General features: G+C 41.6%; 1 protein-coding gene across 4 annotated transcripts in view; it reads right to left on the bottom strand.

Moving 5' to 3' along the window:
* Nucleotides 1–24138, bottom strand: part of CCDC149 (coiled-coil domain containing 149) — a gene marked incomplete at its 5' end in the record, with an annotated part of 58872 nt that overhangs the window by 28441 nt on the left and 6293 nt on the right. For all 4 annotated transcript variants that reach the window (XM_083630386.1, XM_083630387.1, XM_083630385.1 and 1 more), the window contains 3 exons: nucleotides 12679–12786; nucleotides 20546–20584; nucleotides 20916–21077. In XM_083630386.1, coding sequence (XP_083486512.1) covers nucleotides 12679–12786; nucleotides 20546–20584; nucleotides 20916–21077 — 309 coding nt within the window. The remainder of the gene's footprint in view (nucleotides 1–12678; nucleotides 12787–20545; nucleotides 20585–20915; nucleotides 21078–24138) is intronic.

Below are 24138 nucleotides of genomic sequence, written 5' to 3' on the forward strand. Positions count from 1 at the left end.
TGGGCAGGGACGCGGGTGGCGCTGTGGGTAAAACCTCAGCACCTAGGGCTTGCCGATCGCATGGTCAGCGGTTCGAATCCCCGCAGCGGGGTGAGCTCCCGTCTTTCGGTCCCAGCTCCTGCCCACCTAGCAGTTCGAAAGCACCCTTAGGTGCAAGTAGATAAATAGGTACCGCTTTATAGAGGGAAGGTAAACGGCGTTTCCATGTGCTGTGCTGGTGCCGGCTCGCCAGAGCAGCTTCGTCACGCTGGCCACGTGACCCAGAAGTGTCTCCAGACAGCGCTGGCCCCTGGCCTCTTAAGTGAGATTGGCGCACAACCCTAGAGTCGGACACGACTGGCCCGCAAGGGCAGGGGTACCTTTACCTTTACCTTAAGGTGCTACTGGACATTTTTAAAATACACACACACACACACACACACGTACATATAGATATATACATACATACATACATACATACATACATACATATACATATATATATATATTTCTACTGCGTCAGACCAACACGGCTACCTACCTGAATCTAGAACACACTTAGACACTTATGTGTTTGTCAGTGTGTTATGTCTCAAATTGCCCTCAGGCTTTCTTTCAGTTTTAGCTGGAGGACAATTATGAGAATAACAATTAAACACATATCTAGAACATTTAATTATTTTCTTGAACTTCCCTATCAGTAGCAGCAATAATCTATCCATACTACCACTTTTAAAAAATACCTACAGCCTAAAATATAAAGGTAAAGGACCCCTGGACGGTTATCTCGCTTCAGGCTGAGGGAGATGGCGTTTGTCCACACACAGCTTTCCGAGTCATGAGGCCAGCATGACTAAACCGCTTCTGGCACAACGGGACACCGTGACAAGTGCCAGAGAGAATGGAAATACCGTTTACCTTTCTTACACAGTGGTACCTATTTATCTACTTGCATTGGTATGCTTGCAAACTGCTAGGATGGCAGGAGCTGGGACAGAGCAACAGGAGCTCTCTCCACTACACACATTCGAACCACCGACCTTCCGATCGACAAGCCCAAGAGGCTTAGTGATTTAGACCACAGCACCACCCGCTACCCTTAACTCAGAACTAAGTTCCACCGAGTACCTAATTTCAGTGAATGAAGTCCTCAATCTGGGATTGCCTTTTGTACAGCTTTGTTCAATCCTTCAGACACAGTAATCTGTTTAATTACAATGAGAATTCTAAAATACCACTGCAGTTAAAAAAAACCTCATCAATCCCCGTGTCAGGCAAGATGTGCCCAATATGAAAAACCAAAATATTTCACCAGTGTTTATGTGATCTCCAAAAGCAAGTATTCAAACTAGCATGAACTCAATTCGGAGCCAATCGTTTTCAAAGCTACCATCAAAAATGTTTTGAGGAGTGAATATAAAGTGCGCAAGTTACCTACAAAATGATGAGGCCATAGTGGATGCAACTATTTAACTCCAACCCTCCCCCCTCCACATTCTGCATTGCTGGGAGAGAGAAAGAATTACATCTCAGTGGTCCAATTTGTAGAATTGACGCAGAGGCATGAGAAATCTGCAGTGAAAACTCCCATGACTTAACATTTTGCAGCTGCGCTACAGAATTAATGCACATCATTATATTTCATGAAATAGAAGATCACTCTTCTGAAATTGAGCATCACATATTAAGGCTACCTAAAGCAATTTCAGAATGCCAATCACTTAAGTACCTATGGGCCAATTAAAATATTGCTGATGCAAATGACCCGCGATCCTCTGCTTCAGCCCCATTAAGCCCACGCTGCTGTGGCTGCTATTCTTCATTTGACAAGCTCCACAGGGTGACTGACTTGCAGTCCTCAATGAGGCATTGACCCCCATGTTGCTTTCATTTTGGCAAATTGGGCTGTTTTCGCATTCCCAGCCAGCAAAAACGGGGAAGAAGAGGAAGATGTTATGTGTGTGTTTTTAAGCACCAATTTATTTAAATTTTAAAAAACAATTTTACTAATAATAAAGACATGAATGGAAGGTGGTTGGAAAGAGGACTAAGAGAAGCTGGTGGTCAAAGAATCAAGCCCCTGAGTTTTAATCTAACAGCAGAAACCTTACAAGTACAGTGGTACCTCGGGTTAAGTACTTAATTTGTTCTGGAGGTCCATTCTTAACCTGAAACTGTTCTTAACCTGAAGCACCACTTTAGCTAATGGGGCCTCCTGCTGCCGCTGTGCCGGTGGAGCACGATTTCTGTTCTCATCCTGAAGCAAAGTTCTTAACCTGAAGCACTATTTCTGGGTTAGCGGAGTCTGTAACCTGAAGCGTATGTAACCTGAAGCGTATGTAACCTGAGGTACCACTGTAGCTGTTATTGCAGATGAAATTTTGGTAAGGTGATCTTTTTAGCCGTTTGTGGGTCAGATCTGGTGTTGTTCTTCCATGTCCAACCCCCCAATTCAACAGCCTACCAGCTTATGGGGGTCCATCCCTTAGGATCCCCCCCCATAGCTTTTTGTACTGATGCGAACCTTGGGGCTCTTCCAACCTTGATGACACTTCCTTCTTGAACGTGCACAGTGCTGTTTCAGCTATGGACCAACACTCAGAAAACTGAGTTACAGATAGGTAGCCGTGTTGGTCTGCCATAGTCAAAAAAATTTTTTTTTTCCTTCCAGTAGCACCTTAAAGACCAACTAAGTTAGTTCTTGGTATGAGCTTTCGTGTGCATGCACACTTCTTCAGATACACTGAAACAGAAGTTGCCAGATCCTTCTATCAGAAGGGTATTCACCCCTTGCTTTTTCCTGTAAGACCTATTGCAGGCTCATCACAGCTATCTGCCAATCACCCATTCCCACCACCCTTCTGAGTAATACCCCTCCCCACCTTCTCACTATATAGAAGGATCTGGCAACTTCTGTTTCAGTGTATCTGAAGAAGTGTGCATGCACACGAAAGCTCATACCAAGAACTAACTTAGTTGGTCTTTAAGGTGCTACTGGAAGAAAAAATTTTTTTTTTTTTTTCAGAAAACTGAGTTCATAACTATTATGGATAATGATTTGTTACTTGTGTTTTTGGTTCTTTTTCTTATGCACGATTGTGAACAGTTTGAATGTAAGGTATGTGGGGAAACGACATACAAATGAAGCAACTACAAACCAGGATTTTGGATTCCACGCTCCTCCTGGGTTTCCAAGGTGGCAGGTGTAGCCAGGAGAATCTTTGCTAAGCCTAGATTGGAAAACCAGCAGCACCTTTTCCCAAATAGGACAGGCCTAGCCACATTCCTGCATGCCTTAGTTACTGTATTTTTCGCTCCATAAGACACACCTGACCATAGGATGCACCGAGTTTTTAGAGGGGGGAAAGCAAGAAAAAAAAATTCTTTAAAGGGAGCGATGAGGAGAACCTGTATGCATCCCAGGCTCTGCTCAGTGCTCCCTTTCACAAGCCACTTGGAGTGTGTGTGCGGTGCTTGCAGGCTTTTCCCCAAGGAGGGAGAAGGGCAGCCCCCCCCCCCCGCGGCTCTTGCGGGCTTTTCCGAGAGGTGGGAGAAGGGACTGAGGGGCTGCCCCCTGTCCCTTCCCCAACCTCCCGCAAAGGCCAGCAAGAGTTGCACACTCTTTAAAGGGAGCAGGGCTCTTGTGGGCTTTTCCGGGAGGTGGGGGAAGGGACTGAGGGCAGCCTCTCTGTCCCTTAAGCCAGGGATAGCCGCGTGAAGCCTCCTCAGGGCAGCGGGATGAAGGCTCCCCATGCCCTGGGCTTCGCACAGCTAATCCAGAAGCTAGAACAGTGATCCCTCTCACTGTTCTGGCTTCTGGGATAGCCACGCAGCCTGCATTCGCTCCATACGACGCACACACATTTCCCCTTACTTTTTAGGAGGGAAAAAGTGTGTCTTATAGAGCGAAAAATACGGTACATCTGGACTGGAGTAGTGTAATGCACTCACATGCACTGTCTTTGTAGACTGTTTGGATGACATTTATTGGGAGAGGTCTCACTCTCTCTGTGTTTCATCTGAATCAGGAGAGGTTTTAGACCAGTGCTTGGAGGAACTGATGCTTTGACTGTTGGCCAATAAACTGAAGCAGAATCCTGAAAAGACAAAGGGTGTTATGCGTGCCCAGGTTATCTGGGAAATGGCCCCTTTTGGTTGCTGTAATCCATGCTCTAGTAACTTCCAGACTGGATTGTTGCAATGTGCTCTACGTGGAGCTTTCCTTGAAGATAATTCGGAAACTTCAACTGGTCCATAACACAGCAGCAAGATTAGGGGCTGGGGTTCCATTTAGGTATCACATAACCCATTTTAAAATAGCTGCACTGGTTGCCAGTTTGTTTCTGGGCCCAAATCAAAGTGCTCATGTTCGTGTTTAAAGCCCTAAAAGACACAGGACCCAAATATCTGAAGGACCACCTCCTTCCTTAGAGACCCTCTCGGATTATGAGATCAGCAAAGAGTGCTCCCTTACTAGTTCCTCCACCCTCAAGAGGCTCAGGATTAGGGGGTTGGCATTCTCTGTGAAAGCCCCTAAGCAATTCCTGGTGAATGCTGAAAATGCACCTCTGGCTTTTGACACTTGAGATGTGTATATTTTAGAATCCACCTTATTTTTGTGATTGTAAGTTGTTTCAAACTGATTTTAACGTTGTGTTTTAATGCTGTAACCTGCTCTAGGACCTTAGGGTGAAGGGTGGGTGATTATTATTTCCTGCTCAGTAAATTTTTGCTGCTTGGCAGCTTTCAGGGGACCCAAGCTGGAATGGGTACATCTAAAGCAAATCTTTGCTTAAAATTAGAAGAAAATGTGAAGAAGAAGAAGAAGAAGAAGAAGAAGGAGGAGGAGGAGGAGGAGGAGGAGGAAGAACATAAAAGATAGAAGCTGTGCTCTGGTGCAGATGCAATGTTGGCTGCCTTCTAACTTCAAAGGTGATGTTAGGAGTCAACCATGGAATTCTGCAACCCCTACCTGCACATTTCACCTTCCTCAAGTGAATGTCCATCTTAACTGCAGATAATGAAAACTTTGGGGGGTAGGGCTCCAAATGGATCGAGATGAAAAAAGCCAATGTTAAAATGTGGTTGTAAATCCTTGTTAAAAGGGACACTCTTCTAAGCTTCCCCCAGTAAGCTGTTTATCTTTTTCTCTCACCGTGAAGGTAAGGCTCCTTTAAGAGATGGGGAAGAGGAAAAAACAAAATCATCAGAACTGAAGAGATGTGTCTAGAAGCAGAGAAAAGAAGCTGGGAAGTAAACTAAGATGCAGTTCTTTTGTATTAAAGCACAATAAATTATTTAATGTTTCCAGCATTGCTTCACAACGCAAGGAACAACACACTCCCTAAAACCAATCTGCCACTCCTACTCAAAATAATACTTCACTACGGATGACTCAGAACTATTGAGCAGTTCTTCCAGAAAACTCCAGATTTTCCTATCTGCTAGCCCAGAAATAGTGGAAACACTTTTATTTCTTTAGTATTTTGCATTTATTGTCCAAAAGGCACATTCTGTCCGCGGTGGCATGAAACAAAGATACCTTTAAACCTCAGGCAAGCTGCATCCAGGAGCAGTTCTGGTGGTGTGTGTCAGGCTTGATAAGAGATTGTGATCGGTCACAAAAATAAACAGCCTTAGAACTCAACTTGCAAACTGCAGTGTGTGCGTGTCACCACAATTCTGTTAACTGCTGCTACAAATTCTTCAAACAGATTTCCAGAAAATGTTTTTGGGTGCTTTGTAACATTTTTGAGATGCACCAAATAAATGAAAAACCTAGGTTGTTTTTTTAAAGAACATTATGTAATTAATTTGCTTTTGTACTTAATCCACTTGAACTTGGGGTTTTTTGGCCACAACCGAAAAGGTCATTGGCTAAAGCACATTCCTCACTCAGTTCTCGATTAGTTATTATCAAGTATTTTTAAGCAACTGCACAACTTAAAATCCCCCCAAACCCTGTAAAAACCATGCCTCTGCTCCTATTGATAGATATGTCTACTGAAGTATTTTCCCTCCTCCTCCCACTCCTATGGCCCAGTTTGCTTGGGGAAAAACAACTGTATGAATCACACATCCAGGCAGAGTTCACCCATAAAGCATCTTTTCAGGCTACAAAAGCAGCTGCTTGCTCATCTCTTGCCAGAGGTGACACTGGCAGAGACCATCTGGGCATTCACTTTGGAGCAGATAGAAGCACAACTATCAAAACGATACCGAAATTATTCTTTGGGGAGTGTGCATGCTTTAATTATTATTACAGTGCTTTTGTCTAATACTCCAACAAAATTAACAATCTGCCAGCGCAGCGGGGCTCGCTTTGCTGAACCCAATGGTTCAAGGAACACGTTTTAAAATGCCTTCCCCTGTAAGAACATAATAAGAGCCTGATCTATCAGGCCAACAGCCCATCTAGTCCAGGATCCTACTCACACAGTGGCCACCCAGAGGTCCACAGGAAGCTCACATACAGAACACTTGCAATTCCCAGCAAGTCTGACAGTGGAGGCACAATACGACCATCATCTAGAAACTTCAGGCTGGCACAGGAGAGGGGTCCAAATTGGGCATTCATCTGGCAATGGGATGGCATAGGATCCAGTGGATCTGCAACTGGCCCAGTTCTACCACCTTAGCACCCTGTTTTGTGGTCCTCAACAAGTTCCCCTGAGTGTGAAGATTGGTGGCAGTAGCCTCCCATCTGCTCAGGCAGCTATCTGGCCTCCACTGAAGCAATTTTTTTCTTTTATATTCTTTTACTTTTTGGAGCCTGTGTGCGCCCTTTTAACCCAGGAAAGGAGCACATTGATCATTATTTTAAGCAGTCAAAAGGCTATCCCTCCCTGGGATTTCACACTACTGACATCAGATTTCATCACTAAGAATAAAGCCTTTTAGTTTCTCGTCGGCAGAGCCTCAAATAAATGAATTAAGATTAGATAGCAAAAGCTAAAGGTGAAAATAAAACAGGCAGTTTTATACAAGCTGGAAGCGCTCAAGTATTCAGAGGTTGTGGAAGTCTAAAAGCTTTGTGGGTTTTGCCTTGGGCAAGCACTGCCGATGCTGACAGCTGTTTCTCATCCATTTGTCCTCCTGTCTATAAACATGTAAATAAATAAAAAGATCTGTGCCAAGACATAAGACCACACTGCTTTCCCCTCTGAAGTTTACTGGCTTTGGGTTCTTATACATAGTTCAGGAAAGAAAGAACAAGATGCAGCCCAGTTTGCACATAACTATGGTCTGCTGCGAACACTTCTATCTGGGCTTTTTGTCTCCTCTCTGCTAGTATGTTGGGACGAAATGATCCCGACCTTAAACATCCAAACCAGGGACTCTAATTTCTTTTGCTCCGACAAACTACAATCAGCAGTACAGTCAGACAAGAACAAAACTTGGCTACAGTTTGTGGTTTGTTGGCTGCACATCATGGAGTGGGAAGGAGCGAAGTGGATATTCTTCACTCATGCACAGTAAGCCATGGTTTATGGCTTACTGTGATGTGCAAACCCAGATCCTAGCTACAATCCTTAGAGTTGAATCCATGAATGCAAATGGGGCATCACTGCGTTTCAGCTTGAGGATTAATGCCAGTGTAAACAAACAAGGTTTTAACTCATGCTGGGACTCTCAGTTTGAAAGATTTTCTAAACAGAACACTCTGCAGAGAAAAACAAATGTGCACAAATCTTGTACATGTGAGATACTGGCAAATATTAAAACTACCACCACAGAAAGCAATTCATTACTGAACATTACATGTTTCTTTTAATTCTATAAAAGTGCTGCACAGCAGGCCTATGATAAATTTAGCCACTGTAAGCTAAAACATTAATCTTGTTCAGACCTACTTGGGAAACAGTGGTTTCCTATTGTTGTTGTTGTATTATTTATTAGATGCTTTTTTCACAAAACAACAGAAGCAACATTAAAACTAAATATAAAAAAAGTAATAGGAACCTAAGATGCCCATCCGTAATACATATAAAAGGGCAGATCTAACTCAACCTACCTCACTAAAAAGATGAGCAAAAAGGAGGCCATGGATAGACCCAATACCCTCTAAATTAAGGCTCTAAAGCCTAAGTGAATAAAAATAAAAATAAATAACGGTGAGTCAGGCATACCTCCATGGGAAAGCAATTCACAAGCAGGAAGTTACCACTGAGAACACCATTCTCATGTTACCAACTTCCACACTTTCTTTTGAGAAGGAGAAGGGCATCAGATGACAAACACAAGTTCAGGGTTGGTTCTCAAGGAGTGTGGGGGTCCTTATGGTATAAAGTCCATGACTATTTATTGGTCAAAATCAACACTTTGAATTGACTTCAGTAACTAATTGATCGCCAATGGATTCCTGCCATATTGTCCCATTCAGCAACCTGGCCACTGAATTCTGCACCAGCTGCTGTTTCCAAACTGTCTTCAAAGGCAACTCTATGTATAACACATTGCAACAATCTAATTAGAGGTTACAGAGCATAAACAACAGAAGCTAGGCTCTGTCTGTCCAGATAGGGGAATAGCTGGGCCACCAGCAACATCCTGGGAGGAATAAGGTGAAACTGTGAACCTCCCTTGTTATTTTTGCTAAAGGGTGATGTACGCCGTTTATACAATCTTGCTATATTTATAGTATTCAAATGTGGTTGTTTGTATATTATTATATTTGCTATCGTTTGGCGATGTTATTATGAAATTGTTATTACATTATTGTTTTGTTGTCATTACGAAATTGTTTTTGTAGTGTTTGTTTGAAATTTATTCCTGTTTTCTTTGTTGCAAGCTGTATTGAGCGTAATTTTTTTCTGTGCAGAAAAGCACCATACAAATAGAATGAATGACTGACTGAATGAATGATGAAAGGCACTTTGCACCACTGCAATAGTAGTGAATCCAAAAGTACTCGTAAGCTATGCACCTGCACCTTCAGAGGGTGTGTAAGCTCCCATTCAAAGCAGGCCCTGCCCTGCCCGTGTGGTCTAGGAAACAACCCACCAACAGTGCCTCAGTCTGATCTGGAATAAGCTTCAGTTTGTTGGCTCACTCCAGAGGCCAGACGTTGGTTTACCACATCCATTGCCACACATATTGCTCACAATACACAGCAAAACTCCTGATGATGTCACTCAGCAGTGTCATGTAGATGTTAAGCAGCATGGGAGATAAAATGGATTCTTGTGGCACCCCACATGGGGGTAAATAAGACTGCCCAGGCACTACGCTCTGAAAACAGTCATCTAACAAAATGAGGCCTAAACCCTGATTGAAATGGATCTAGAAAATCAGTTTTCCAAGAAAGCTGGGATCTGCCCACAATCAAGTGCTCAAGAACTCAAGAAGGGTCACTAGCAATCTGCTGATAGTTATTTAGGTTTTCTTAATTCTGCAAGGGTTTCTTATGGTCTTACCACTGGCTCCTTTAGGTAGACAGGCACCTCATCCCCCTGCAAGGAGAAATTCATCACCTCCCTGGCCCAGCCAGTCATCCCTTCCTTACTAGCTTTATTCAGCCGTAGTGGGCAAAGATCAAGAGCACGTGGTGTCCCAGATCAAACCAACTACCTTGTTCACATCAAACACAACTAGACTAGACAGTGATCTGGACCCTTCTTGCAATTCATCTGCTATAACAATGGAGCTGAGGTCCCAGTAGAGACAAGCAATTTTATCCTCAAACAACTCACAGAGATAAGCAACTGCCTCAACCTTGTACCATCCTTCTTTATGCAAGAGGGGAGGAAGTTTAAATCTTCCTATTGCAGTTTGGTACAAACTGGTTTCTTGCTAGACTGAATATGAGAAACTGTGCTTTGTTCAAACCAGTTATAACAAACCAAAATCAAACCAGAGTGTCTCGCCAAGTGTAAACCAGGCTACTGGCTCTAATCTTCCATATATTGTTGGGAATATATATGGCAGCAAAGAATTTTAAACAGGATGGTATTTTGAACTAAGGCCTAGACAGCATCTTAAAAGGTGAGATATCACCTTGCTGACAAAGGTCTGTATAGTTAAAACTATGGTTTTCCCAGTAGTGATGTATGGAAGTGAGAGCCAGACCACAAAAAAGGCTGATCACCAAAGAATTGATGCTTTTGCATTATGGTGCTGGAGGAGACTCTTGAGAGTCCCATGGACTGCAAGAAGATCAAACCTATCCATTTTGAAGGAAATCAGCCCTGAGTGCTCACTGGAAGGACAGATCCTGAAGCTGAGGCTCCAATACTTTGGCCACCTCATGAGAAGAGAAGACTCCCTGGAAAAGACCCTGATGTTGGGAAAGATGGAGGGCACAAGGAGAAGGGGACGACAGAGGACGAGATGGTTGGACAGTGTTCTCAAAGCTATGAACATGAGTTTGACCAAACTGCGGGAGTAGTGGAAGACAGGAGTGCCTGGCGTGCTCTGGTCCATGGGGTCATGAAGAGTTGGACACGACTAAACAACAACAACATTGCACTTTGGTACAGATTGGTTTCTTGCTAGACTGAATATGAGAAACTATGCTTTGTTCAAACCAGTTATAACAAACCAAAATCAAACCAGAGTGTCTCGCTGGCTCTAATCTTCCATATATTGTTGGGAATATATATGGCAGCAAAGAATTTTAAACAGGTGGGTATTTTGAACTAAGTAAGGCCTAAAAGCTCAGCAGCCACATTTTTCCCTGCAGATTGAGACACAAGGGACTCTTTACATTTCTCCTTCTCAGCATCAGCACAATAATTTGAGCAGGGTCTCCTCTTTAGACACTTCAGATACTTTGTCCCATATGCCTTATAGTTGCTTCCCTGGCATAGGAGCCTGCAGCTGAGAACTCTACCAAAGCCTCTGCTCTGATCACATGGATGAGAAGCAGATGAGACAGTGGCTGATGTATGTAATTAAAAGACAGTGCTTCAGGGAACATGGCAGGGGGGCGGATTAGATGGGAAGCCTCTGCAGGTCAGATTGGAAGCAATGTTCACCTCTTTCCCTACTTGAGCATTAAACTGTTGAACTTTATGTTGCCTATGCACTAGTGAAGCTTTTCCCCCAGCTATTCCAGATTACAATTCCCATCAGCCCCGGTCAGTCCAGCCATGAAGGCTGCTGCTCTGCTTTAAAATCCTGTTTTTCCTTAATCTTGCGCTTTCTGGATTGCACTATTAAATCCTGGTTTTCAACGCTTTGCACATGGATAAAGCTACGATTATTAAATGCATTTGAGTTCATATATATTAGTTAACACAGACAAGTGGCATTTGTTTAATACCAAGTGCCAGAATTACGAGTAATGTTCCATATAAACTGCTAAATTTAGGAATGAATTTATAAAGTGGTGATTAGCAGGCAATGTTTTAAAATAAAAAAGTAATATATATGTATATATTTGAACCCTCCCATCTGTCTTTTTAAGCAGCAAAATGTGAATGTACTCCTGATATAATGGACCTTTTAAAATGGTGCCTGCACTTACTGAAAATACTAATTTTCTAGTAAAAGAAAATACTAAATCATAACAGAAAGTGATCTGCCTCTCCTTCTAGTGATAATTTATTATGAAACACTAATTAAAACTATGAAAGCCAGCAATGATTAACTCAAAACAGCAGTATAAAGGGTATGTCAAGCTTCTAAATATTTGGCTTTTAAATCACAATATATAGAAAGTTATTTTGCAAATTGCAGTAGGGGATTAATGGAGCAGGTGGGGGAGTTTATGGTCTCATCCACTCTACAGTTCTTAGATTAGCTTTAGATGGAGCCAGGAGCCGGTGCTTCTTACATTCAAGAGAGAAGGAAAACAACAAACCAGAGAAGCCCACTTACCCTTTCTCAGGTATCATCAGAAATGTTTGTGACACTCAGAACTAACTGCATTTTAATATTTTCCTCATTTAATCTTTGAAACAGAATCATATCATATACGAAAGTATCAGCTCTGCTGTTTGAATTCTCCAACTATAAAATGATATTCTGCAAAAGGAAATAGGCGTTTGAAGAGGGAGAATTCTACGCAGTACTAGGGTAGGAAAAACTGCCAATTAAGAACCTGATTACAAATCGGATATGAGTTGTTAAGGGAGTCAACAGATAAAACTCTAGGGGGGAAATGTAATGCCTTTTTGAAGAAGTTTTAAGACCTCCTGAAACGTAATACAAACCAAAATGTGAAGGGTCTACCTTAAAGTATCAAAGCTCAAGTACAGCAAACATTTTCCTTTTAACCTGGGCTTTTGGCCCTTAATTTGAAGAGTTTCAAGTATTTGTGACCTCTGTTAGTGGGGAAGGGTTGTCTATCTGTATAGTTGTGTTTTTAATTTTTATTGGTTGCTTTTTTCACACTAGTTTTATTGTTTTTGTAGGTTGCTTTGGGACACTTTTGCGAGAAAAGTGGCATAATAATTATATAATATATTAAAACCCTTTTGTAATATAAGGGACTGCTATTTTTATTCTGAGATTTATGAGTTTTGAATACAGAGCAACTGCCACAAACACATACACAGCACTATGGAAGGCACAGTACAAAAGTTGCATAGATGTTATCAATTCTTTTTGGATATTTCCAATTTAAATAGCAATAGATCACAATCTGGAAAACTGCAGGCAAAACTGTCTTTGGTTGTGGTTATGCAAATTGAATGAGAGACTAGATTACTTCAAAAGCTATAACCTTTTTACTTTCAAATGCAACTTGTACAATACCTTGTTGTCCCCTTGGACTTCTCCCAGCCTCTGCTCAAGTTCTTTGATTTCATCTCCCAGATGCTTATTTCGATCCCGAGAATCACTCAGGAGTTGGGCAAGATTAGCCTAGGAAAATTGCAAAGTTTCATCAAACAAGAGTGAGTCAAAAGCTGGATGATGAAGATGTGACTGAGAAAAATCATTAAGCTTTATGCAGTGCGACATTTGTATATAGTTTGACTGGTGGTGAGGGGAACCAAACGCTTCATTAGGCCAAAAAGCATCATTCCTATAACTAAAATTACTGCAAAAAATAAAATAAATCAACCATGTGTGCACATAAACCTTGTACATAAACAAAGACAGATGGCAGCACAAATATCGTTTGATACCACAGGGAAAAAATCCTGCCACACTTTGTTTACTACAAGGGATTGAGACCAGTGGTTAAATATCACAAGGCCATAATTAAGATGAGGAAGTTTATGAAAAGAAATATTATTTACATCGTCACTCACTTACAATTGCACCTTATCAACTGGTGCAATCCAATGGGAATTTATCCTGGGCAAAGCTCCCTGAAGTGAATAGGAACTGCACAAGAACATTAAACACATTCTTGCATAGCTCTCGCTCACTGGGTTGGAGCCAAACGTGCCTTGTTAAATGTAAAAGGCATCTTCTGCCTCCTAGAGCATTGTGCAAGAAAAGAACAACTTGTGCAAGTTCTTATACAAGTGGAAGTATGAGGACTACTATACAGCTTTTTGCTTCTCATGCAAATCTCAGCCACCTTCTCCTTTTCAGAGTGAACCATCTGCACTGGTGATTTGCTAACCATGGTTAACCCCATACAGCAGTTTGCAAAACTGTTTCTAACCTCTATTGCTTAGAGCTGGCCATGGTTACCAATGAACCAGTGTTCATTCAAGAAATGAAAGGATGGAGTTGTATTTACAGCCATTTTCCTTTCAGCTGTAGTTATTTAGTCAATCTATTATCATTTATAAACAACTGCTGGCTGTAAGTATGAAGAGCTGTTATTAACGCTGCAAGAAAGTCACAAAGCTGTTACAGTGGTACCTCGGGTTAAGTACTTAATTCATTCCGGAGGTCTGTTCTTAACCTGAAACTGTTCTTAACCTGAAGCACCACTTTAGCTAATGGGGCCTCCTGCGGCGGTGCCGGAGCACCATTTTGTTCTCATCCTGAAGCAAAGTTCTTAACCTGAAGCACGATTTCTGGGTTAGTGGAGTCTGTAACCTGAAGCGTGTGTAACCTGAGGTACCACTGTATTTAGAAAAGTTATCACATACACCTGTTTACATATAATAGATGATGGAAGACCTATTTGTCTGTTGCTTTCTCTTAGAATGTCTATTATAACTTCCTGGAAACTGCTTCGATAAAGGAGCTACCTAATGTGACACAATTCCTGCTATGGTTCCAAACTGGTTTGTGCAGCCTTTATTGGCTATATGAATTTGGGGGAAATCACCCACAGGAGTCAATGGGAACTTCAACCATGGCTTCAAGTTGGCTTGATTCAAACAAATCATCATTACTAACCAGTCAGTTAGTTCAGATGAAACAAGCTGTACTAAACAAATCTGGAAAATGAAAATTCCAAACACCTCCTTCTTAGCCATGCGGGGGGAAAGGAAAGAGGAGTGCACAAACCCATCGCTTGCCAAGCCTTGTTCCTTTTTTTGCACATCACATTAAATTATGGTTTGGTGCAGCACTGAACAGATATCCACTGACACATCTGCAAAACCTTCATTTCCTTTATTTTTTATTTATTTTTATTTCAGTAACTTTTTATTGGGCTTTCTAATCAGGGATCATAGGAGTAATAAATGATAACCAGAGACAGCTGTGGACAGGATTCCTGCATTGCAGGGGGTTGAGCTAGATTCCCACTCTACAGTTCTATGGGATTCCACGAGATTTGCATGTCATTTGTACATCACCAAAATAGCACAAAAAATTTGCAGTGGGATCTACAACTTATGGTTCATTATTAGCATTCAATGTACAAGTTCTTGGTTCATGGAGTGGTTTAAATAAAAACAGTAACGTCAAGGAAACAGGATAGAAGAAAATTAAGATATCATTCAATATCACACAGATAAAATGCCTAATCAAGGGCCCTTGTAGTTGTGTTTAGATTAAGTATGAGTAATCATCATTTTTTTCTCTTACCAATGAAACAGTATAAAGTGTTAGTAGTCATACCTTGGAACTCAAACACCATGGCTCCCAAACAAATCAGCTCCCCAATGACTGAAACCCGGAAGTAAGTGTTCTGGTTTTCAAACGATTTTTGGAAGCTGAACGTCCGGTGCCGCTTCCGACTGGCTGCGGGAGCTTCCTACAGCCAATCAGAAGCTGCGCTTTGGTTTCCAAACGTTTTGGAAGTCGAACAGACTTCCGGAACGGATTCTGTTCAACTTCCAAGGTACGATTGTATACTGATGAACATGGGAGGGGTTCCTTCACAAACAAAAATGTCACCAGGACAAAAGCTGCCAAAAGCAAGAGGACCTATGGAGCCATCTGCAGCAGATACTCTTTGAAAGCCTCTTTACATAAGCAGAACCAGCCTCAACCTGAGTAGTATTTTCCCCCCCAGGGCTCCCATGACATAAAGCTTCAAAAGTAAGGTTTTTTGGTCAGCACAATGAACGGAAGACTTTGGGGAGGGGTAAACCAAAATAAACCGAAGTACACTTAACTGTGACCCTGAAGGACCAGGTGCGCAGCCTGGGAGTCATTTTGGACTCACAGCTGTCCATGGAGGTGCAGGTTTATTCTGTGTCCAGGGCAGCTGTGTACCAGCTCCATCTGGTACGCAGGCTGAGATCCCACCTGCCCGCGGACTGTCTCACCAGAGTGGTGCATGCTCTAGTTATCTCTCGCTTGGACTACTGCAACGCGCTCTATATGGGGCGACCTTTGAAGGTGACCCTGAAACTGCAATTAATCCAGAATGCAGCAGCTAGACTGGTGACTGGGAGTGGCCGCCGGGACCACATAACACCGGTTCTGAGAGATCTGCATTGGCTCCCAGTACGTTTCCGAGCACAATTCAAAGTGTTGGTGCTGACCTGTAAAACCCTAAACTGCCTTGGTCCTGTATACCTGAAGGAGTGTCTCCATACCCATCGTTCTGCCCGGACACTGAGATCTAGCGCCAAGGGCCTTCTGGCGGTTCCCTCATTGTGAGAAGGTAGGTTACAGGGAACCAGACAGAGGGCCTTCTCGGTAGTGGCGCCCACCCTGTGGAACACCCTCCCTCCAGATGTGAAGGAAATAAGTAGCTATCCTATTTTTAAAAGACATCTGAAGGCAGCCCTGTTCAGGGAAGTTTTTAATATTTAATGCTGTATTGTTTTTAATACTTGATTGGGAGCCGCCCAGAGTGGCTGGGGAAACTCAGCCAGATGGGTGGGGTATAAATAATATATTATTATTATTATTATTATTATTATTATTATTATTACTACTACTACTACTACTACTACTACTACTACTACTACACTTGCTATATGGCAATTTGATTCATTCTCTCATTACCCAACCCAAGTAGAAAAAAGCCAGTAACCTAAGTAACATTCTCCCTAAAGCACCCACTACCCTAAAATTCGATTTCCGTAACACAGCTTTTGAAATCCTGCCACAAGTTACTTTGCTTCAGACTACTGAAGGGTGGATAGTAACGAACTTAATGCACCCTTCAGTCCTCTGCAGATAAATCGTAGTTAGCGCACAGAAGTTGTTATCCCATCCCACAGCCGTGCCCTGTAAACTAGGTTTCTGGATGAAGGGGGGAACAAGAGGGGGAAATGTGAGAGACAACAGTACAAAAGCCATTTAGACAGAAATGTTCAAACCACGCTCAAGTCTCTTAGAAGCTTAAATTATTTTCCAGTGTTTAAGCTCACAGCTCAAGTTAGACAACTGGAATAAAGGAGAACAGGTAGAAAAATCTGATGAAACATCAAGTACACTTCAGAAGTGTGATTGATAGCAATTTTTATTGCAATTTCTACTTCAATGGTTTTGTATGATTGTGGCACCCAACTTAATGCAGTAAAACCTGCTTTGCTTAGTAAGAAACCCTAGCGCTCAACACCAACCACAAAAATTGATGATATCTGCTAGCGTTACATTTTTGTTGTAGAAACAAACTTTCATGCATTAATTTTCAAGTGATGAAGGATACCTGTCACAGTCTTTCCACGCAAATAAAATGCTTTTGGAGCTCCAGCAAGGATATTTCCAACAAAATGCACAATCAAACCAATGTGTATTGAAGGGAAAGTAAACTCACCATCAGATTTTATAATAAATATGATTCACCAGAGAAATACTAACACTTCATTTAACGAAGTGCCCAAACAACGTATTCCTAATACTAGGGAGGTGGTGCATAGTAAGAAGAGCCAGACAAAGTTTTGTAAAACAAGTTTCCAGCTTTGAACACTTCTAAGAATGTTTTACGACTAGAATTAAAAATGGAATGAAAGTGAGGATAGACCCAAGATATTGTTGTGTGTTCCCCACTTCCTGGAACAATGATGTGCTCTAGGGCCTCCTTTGATGGAGCACCTAGGGTGTTTGTAAGGACACCATACCTATTTGCTTTACTGTATTTACATATATGCAAGCAGAGCAGCTTCTAAACAGACCTGATGCTTAGAAAGTTGGGGTAGTTTTCATCTGTTTTAGTATTTTAACTGTTGTATGGTTTAAATAAGGTTGTGACTTTTTTCATGATTTAACTGTTTTACTTGTTGTAAGCCACTTGGATGGTTTTTGTTTTACAAGAAAGCCGTGTATAAATAAAAATAGACATCCCCATGGTAGAAAGCAACTCCACACACTCTAAATCCAACTGCCAGACCTAGATGTGCTTCATCTTCTGCGTGCCCAGTTCCAATACATCCTCAGTGCCCCTGATAAAAACAGGCTGCAAATTATTTTTCTGCCCCTTCCTGCTGGCCAGAAACTATTGCTTTCCCAAACTCTAATTGGTATTGCAATCCAAAAGCTGGAGAAAGATTCCTTGGTATGGGGAGATACCATTCTGAATTACCGTATTTTTCGCTCCATAAGACGCACTTTTTTCTTCCTAAAAAGTAAGGGGAAATGTTTGTCTTATGGAGCAGATTCGTGGGCCCTGGAGCTGAATCTCCCAGAGGCAAAAAGCATATCATGCTTTTTTTCTTTTTGAAAGAGGGAAGGGGGTGTTGAAACAAAGCTGCTGATGGGCAAGCGATTGGGAGGGAGATAAGGGACGCTAGCAATAAAGGAGGCTGCCTGGGAGGGGGGAGGTAAAAGCACATGGATCCTCAGGATTTTTACATTGGGTCACCCCAATTTCACCATCAGATCACGTAGCATGTCCATGGCTACAGCCTGCACCAAAAAAATCACGCACCCACTGTTGATGGGGCCGCAATGGTGCAAAAACATGGTTACAAAGCACAGATCCACATGGATCCTCAGGATTTTTGCATTGGGCTACCCCAAACTCACCGTCAAATCACATGTCTGTGGCTACAGCATGAACCACAAACATCATACATCCACTGTTTTGTTCAGAATATTTTTTTTCTTGTTTTCGTCCTCTAAACAACTAGGTGCATCTTATGGAGCGAAAAATACGGTAGGAAACTGTGGTCTAAGCTCTGACAAACCATAATTGGAAACCATGGTTCAATCTTAGTCTGCAAGCCAGAATTGTTACTGGAACTTAAACCACAATTTTCAGTTATGACACAACTCGTCCTTCTCTTTCCTAGACCCAATGAAAAATGGTGGCTTTAACAAACACCCTTGCATTAAGGCACCTTCATGAGGATATTCATGAGAAGGGAATTTGTGGCACAACACTTCTCCATAGCCCCATAAGCCACTGTTGATTAACCTGTGTGGGCCTTTCTAGCTGAAAATATTATAGTCAAATGAATTCAAAGCTTTACTTGAAAATTATTTTCAAATGGAATGCTTTTAAATATTTTAAAGACGTGACAACCCAAAGCATTCATTTCCATCACAATGTTTGGGTTTTAAAGGGGGTAGGATTGGGAATGAAGGCAGTGAAAACTGTTGACCTACTAATTCTAGTATGCCCAAAGAACTGACAAAATGCCACTGCTATCCTCTAATCTACTTCAACAGAGGGCACCTTCAATTTCCCTCTCATTGTTGATAGAAGTGTTTGAGCTACTTGTTAGTTACGGCTTAGATTGTGGCAAACCCGATTCAGAATTTCTCTTTTACTAGACCGGTGGTTCCCAACTTTTTTCTTGGCCGACTGCTTGAAAAGTACTAAGGCGGACCATTTAATGATTTTTCTTCTTGTTCTAGCAACTGTAATGCACTGCACTAGACGCTGTGTGATTTTTAATTGTATGTTTATTGCTTCTTTTAACGTGTTTTATTGTATTACAATTTGAATTCTGTGGAAATCAAGTTGTAACAATAATACAATATGAGAAATAAAAGAAGCAATAAAAATCAGTATGAATATTTAACGTGGATACACTGTGGACCACCTGATTGACACCTGCAAACCAATGATGGTTTATGGACCACGACTTGGGAACCTAGTACTAAGAAGTATGGAACAGTTTGCAGAGGGGATGATTGCACAGGATATTGATGAGAAAGCAGTTTCTTGGAAGCAGAGGACCCTACAGATCTGATATACTCCTGATTCAAGAACGGTACACTCCTTCTTTCTGGGATGATAGCAGGGGCAGCTAGAGGCATTTTGGCAAGAGATAAAATGCCCTGATGCCATCCTTGTGATGGGGAGGGGGCCCTATGAGACTCTGCAAGGGCTTCCCCTCAAGGCAAAGCCCTTGAAAAGCCTTGCCAGCCTGCTGGGCGGAGGGGGGAAATTCAGCAAGGCTTCTCCTTAAGAGACCCTTGCCCAGTGGCGGCGAGAAACAGGAAGTGCTCTTCTTGCCACTTCCACCACAAGATCTCAGCAGAAGCTGGTGCCAATTCCGGCAGTGGCAGAGCAGGTGGGGTGCCCGCAGGAGCACCATCTTGGGGCTTTCACTGCCTGCGGTGGCTGCATCTCCACCTCATCATCGGGGAGGCCCTGCTAGGATAGCCCTTTTTCCAATGAGCACACAGCTTCAGGAGCGGGGATGCATGTAGAGCATCTGTTGGAACTTTTATTGTTGATTTGCAGGTTTACTTTGCTTTATATGGATTTTCACCAAACCACCTTGAGGGTCCAATGGGATACAGGTTTGAAATACAAAGTGAGTATAGCGGTACCTCTGGTCACGAACTTACAGTGGTACCTCAGGTTAAGTACTTAATTCGTTCCGGAGGTCCGTACTTAACCTGAAACTGTTCTTAACCTGAAGCACCACTTTAGCTAATGGGGCCTCCTGCTGCTGCCGCGCCGCTGGAGCCCGATTTCTGTTCTCATCCTGAAGCAAAGTTCTTAACCTGAAGCACTATTTCTGGGTTGGCGGAGTCTGTAACCTGAATTGTATGTAACCTGAAGCGTATGTAACCTGAGGTACCACTGTAATTTGTTCTGGAGGTTCATTCTTAACCTGAAACCATTCTTAACCTGAGGTACCACTTTAGCTAATGGGGTCTTCCGCTCCCGCCGGCGCGTGATTTCTGTTCTCATCCTGGGGCAAAGTTCTTAATCTGAGGTACTACTTCCGGGTTAGCGGAGTCTGTAACACAAAGTGTTTGTAACCTGAGGTGTTTGTAACCCAAGGTACCACTGTAAATTGATTAGTGGAATCAAAATAACATAGTTTAGCAAAAAAATTTAAAAAAAAAACAACCAATGACATAGAGCAGTAAATTATATGTGCATGCAAGCAAAAATGAAACCTACCTGCTTTCTCTTTTCAGGAGGAAGAGATGGGTCCCCGTCCTACAAGAAGGGAGTTTACATGTCACTGGAAAAATAACAGGACTTTATAAAGTAATCTAGTTTGCTTGAAAAAGTAATTTAATGAAGCACTGCAGTACTGCAATCAAAGCACTAAGAGGTTTAGACTGTAAGGTCGAAGCTGTTTCTATTAGTGCTTTAAATAGTAGTGAATACATAATTATGAATTAAATAAAAATGAACAAAAACAGCATCATGAACACAGAACTAAAAGGATTACAAGGAAATGATTAATAATGCACAATGCATTGCAAGAAGCAAAAGATTCAATATAAGCAGATATTAACAGAAAATGATCAAACCAGTTACATACAATCAGTTCCCGGTATTTCTTTTTCAGTGATTGGTGCTTCTCCCGTAGCTGATTAGCCATAAGCTTGTACTGGTCTCTTTCTTGTTGACATGTGTCCAGCTCTTTGGAAAGAATTAGCAGAGCTTCCTTCTTGCTTTCCAGCTTCCTTTTACACACCAAATACTGCAAGAAAGTCAAGGCAAAAAGTTTGTACGTGCCGCTTGAAAACAAAACAAAAGAAAACCAAACCAAACCAAACCAACCAGGTGCATTGTGCAAAAATGCTACTTTAAAGGCAGGGGCACACACATTTAAGTGCTTTAAAGGAACTATGGGCTGTGTCAGTTTCTGGGTTAACATTACAACCTTTAGGATGAAAATAGATTTATTTCTAAGTAAACATACTGAGGATTGTAGTTAGGCTGTGATCCTATACGTACCTACATCGGAGTAAGCCCCACTGAACATAATGGGAATTACTTCTTCATAAACACACTCATAATTGAAGTATCAGACCACAGAGTGCTTAATTCAGCTAGCAGAGATGCATTTTCTTTCACTACTCTATAAAAGTAAAAAAAGCTATACTATTCCCTCCATTTTGATGACACCCTTTTATCCAACGAAGCCCAGTATTTTTTTCTACTAGCTACTCACAAACTCAATTACAGCCTTCCAAATGCAATATAATCTTACTCACATGTGAGGTTTTTAGGCACATCCCTTTAAAAAGGACATTTATATGCACCTAAAATATGTAATGTGCTTTAGTGTTTCATATGTGTAAAAAGCTGCAGAATTTGTTTCTGTTCACACTTGGTCTGCAGTCAAAAGACCCCTTTTGCTCTGCTCCTTTTTTGAAGACTGGGGGAAATGTAGAGAAGGGCTTTCTTGAACCTTACAGCTCTTATTTCTACTGGTCAAGGTGCATTAATATACCTGCAGGTCATGAAGAAATAATAATGCTTTGAGTGGTACCCAAAAGTAGCAAGTGCATCCTTTCAAGAGCCCTTTAAAGGGAAGGAGAAATCATTCTAGGGTAATGAACTTTGAAGAGGACACCTCCACCTTGGATTAATTTTATTACTGGCAGCAGCAAAGTTGAATTTCTGCCATAAACCTTCTGGGTTATGATGCCTTGGCACTACCCTCAATAAAGCAACATTATTGTTCTTATCCATATAGTGACACTTTAAGAGTGGCCAATTCCCTGATTAAAAAGGCATCTGGAATCTGTAGCTTTTTATGCACCATTGAAATGACATTGGAACCTGGAATAATGATGAACTCTGGATAGGAAACTGCTATATGCTAAAGCGGTTAAGAGTCTGAGCTACAAGGCCCCAGTTCAAGCTTAGACGCTAGCCTTAAGCAAGTAAGTCACTGTTTTCTCAGCCTCAGCTTCCATCTTTAACATGGAGAAATGGAATGCTAGACATAACAGATCCAGGAATTCTGTTTTGGTTTCCTTAGCCCTAAACATAATTAGTCATGAAGTTTGGATTGGCAAACTCCAGTTGGCAATTATTCTCCAAAACCAAATCAGAAACCCATTTCAAACAGTTTTTTATTTTGATTTGGAAGGCAAACACTAACTATGGTTTGCCAGTTTGGATGTTTCGGCTTACTATGGTTAGGGCTAAAGAGCTGAGACTCCAATACTTTGGCCACCTCATGAGAAGAGAAGACTCCCTGGAAAAGACCCTGATGTTGGGGAAGATGGAGGGCACAAGGAGAAGGGGATGACAGAGGACGAGATGGTTGGACGGTGATCTTGAAGCTACAAACATGAGTCTGACCAAACTGCGGGAGGCAGTGGAAGACAGGAGTGCCTGGCGTGCTCTGGTCCATGAGGTGACGAAGAGTCGGACACAACTAAACGACTAAACAACAAAAAGAGGAAATGGAAATGGAAACACAAGCCTCATTTCATAGTCCGAGTAACCAAACACAACAACGAAACCTGCAGATAGGCAGATAATAAATATGGTTGTGGAGACCTTGTTACTACTTCAAGGGTTAATGGTTCGCTGTGTATGTGGCGATTGCTCCAACTTCACTCCAAGCACAAGTGGGATCAAATAAACCACAATCCCTGGCTTAGCATTAAATCCAAACCAGGTATCCTGGTTTCTTTCAGTCAAACAAACCACAACTGGTATGCCAAGAACAATTCCGCTAGACTGAGTGGGAGAAACAACCACAAACCCTGGCTCAGATTTACATCTAAACTGAGGACTGTGGTTTGTTCAGCTCCAAGCAAATCACAACCAAGCATGAATCCCAGTTAAGTTTGAAACATTAAGTCAAGGTTTATGCTTTGTTTCTCCCACTTGCACTAGGAGAGGAGTGTGGGAAAACTGCTTTGAGGGTTTTCTACAATCAAGCGGTAAAAAAATTGTATGAAACAAATGAAGTGGGAGCCATCAACTGCAGCTTACCATGATGTGCAAATGATGCTACTGTGATATACTGCTTTTAAAATACAGTGGGGTTTTTTTACTTTTAAGATGCAAATAACCACTTTTATTAGATTTCTTTTTTTTTAAAAAAAAAGAGCCACCATTTACTGCAGATAGTTATAGCTTCTGCTAGTTGTTTTTAGGTATTTTTTTAAAAGTGAATCTTCTGAATACATCTTCATGTATTTTTGCAAAAATGAACTATTTAATGCTTTCATTAAACAGTTGTTAGATTCAAATTTCATCTGCTTTTCTCTAATTCTAAATACCTTCAAAATAATAATTTTCATTGCTGTCTATTGACTTTTATCTACCACTAATTTACCATCGTAAGTGGACTATGATCGCTACAAGATCATATTAAGTAAAGACTGATATAATACATTACTGCTTGAACTGTTTCACATTACTGCTTGAACTGTCTTACTGCCTGCTAACTGCTTTAAACAAAACAGAATGAGAAAGACAACATTACAGAGAGGTGAAACAGCTCTCCCCTCCATCAAATGGTCCCTATTTGTCCATAGCTATTTTTAGTGCCAAATCCGCTTTGATCTCATTAACTCCTGAACAGAAATGACCTCATAATCTGATAATGCCAGGACATTTGTCAAGTTATTGGAGAGGGGAAATCTAAAAAGTGAAAGACACACCATTATAAACTTCGGAAATTCAGATTACGGTGTCACTTATCAGCTTTGGCCCATCTTCATTTAGAGCAGTGGTCTTCAACCAGTCTAGACTCAAGGTGCACCATATATTCCTTGCCAGTCACACAGGAC

This window comes from Podarcis filfolensis (genome assembly GCF_964270895.1).
Source record: "Podarcis filfolensis genome assembly, chromosome: 9".
NCBI classification, from domain to species: Eukaryota; Metazoa; Chordata; class Lepidosauria; order Squamata; family Lacertidae; genus Podarcis; species Podarcis filfolensis.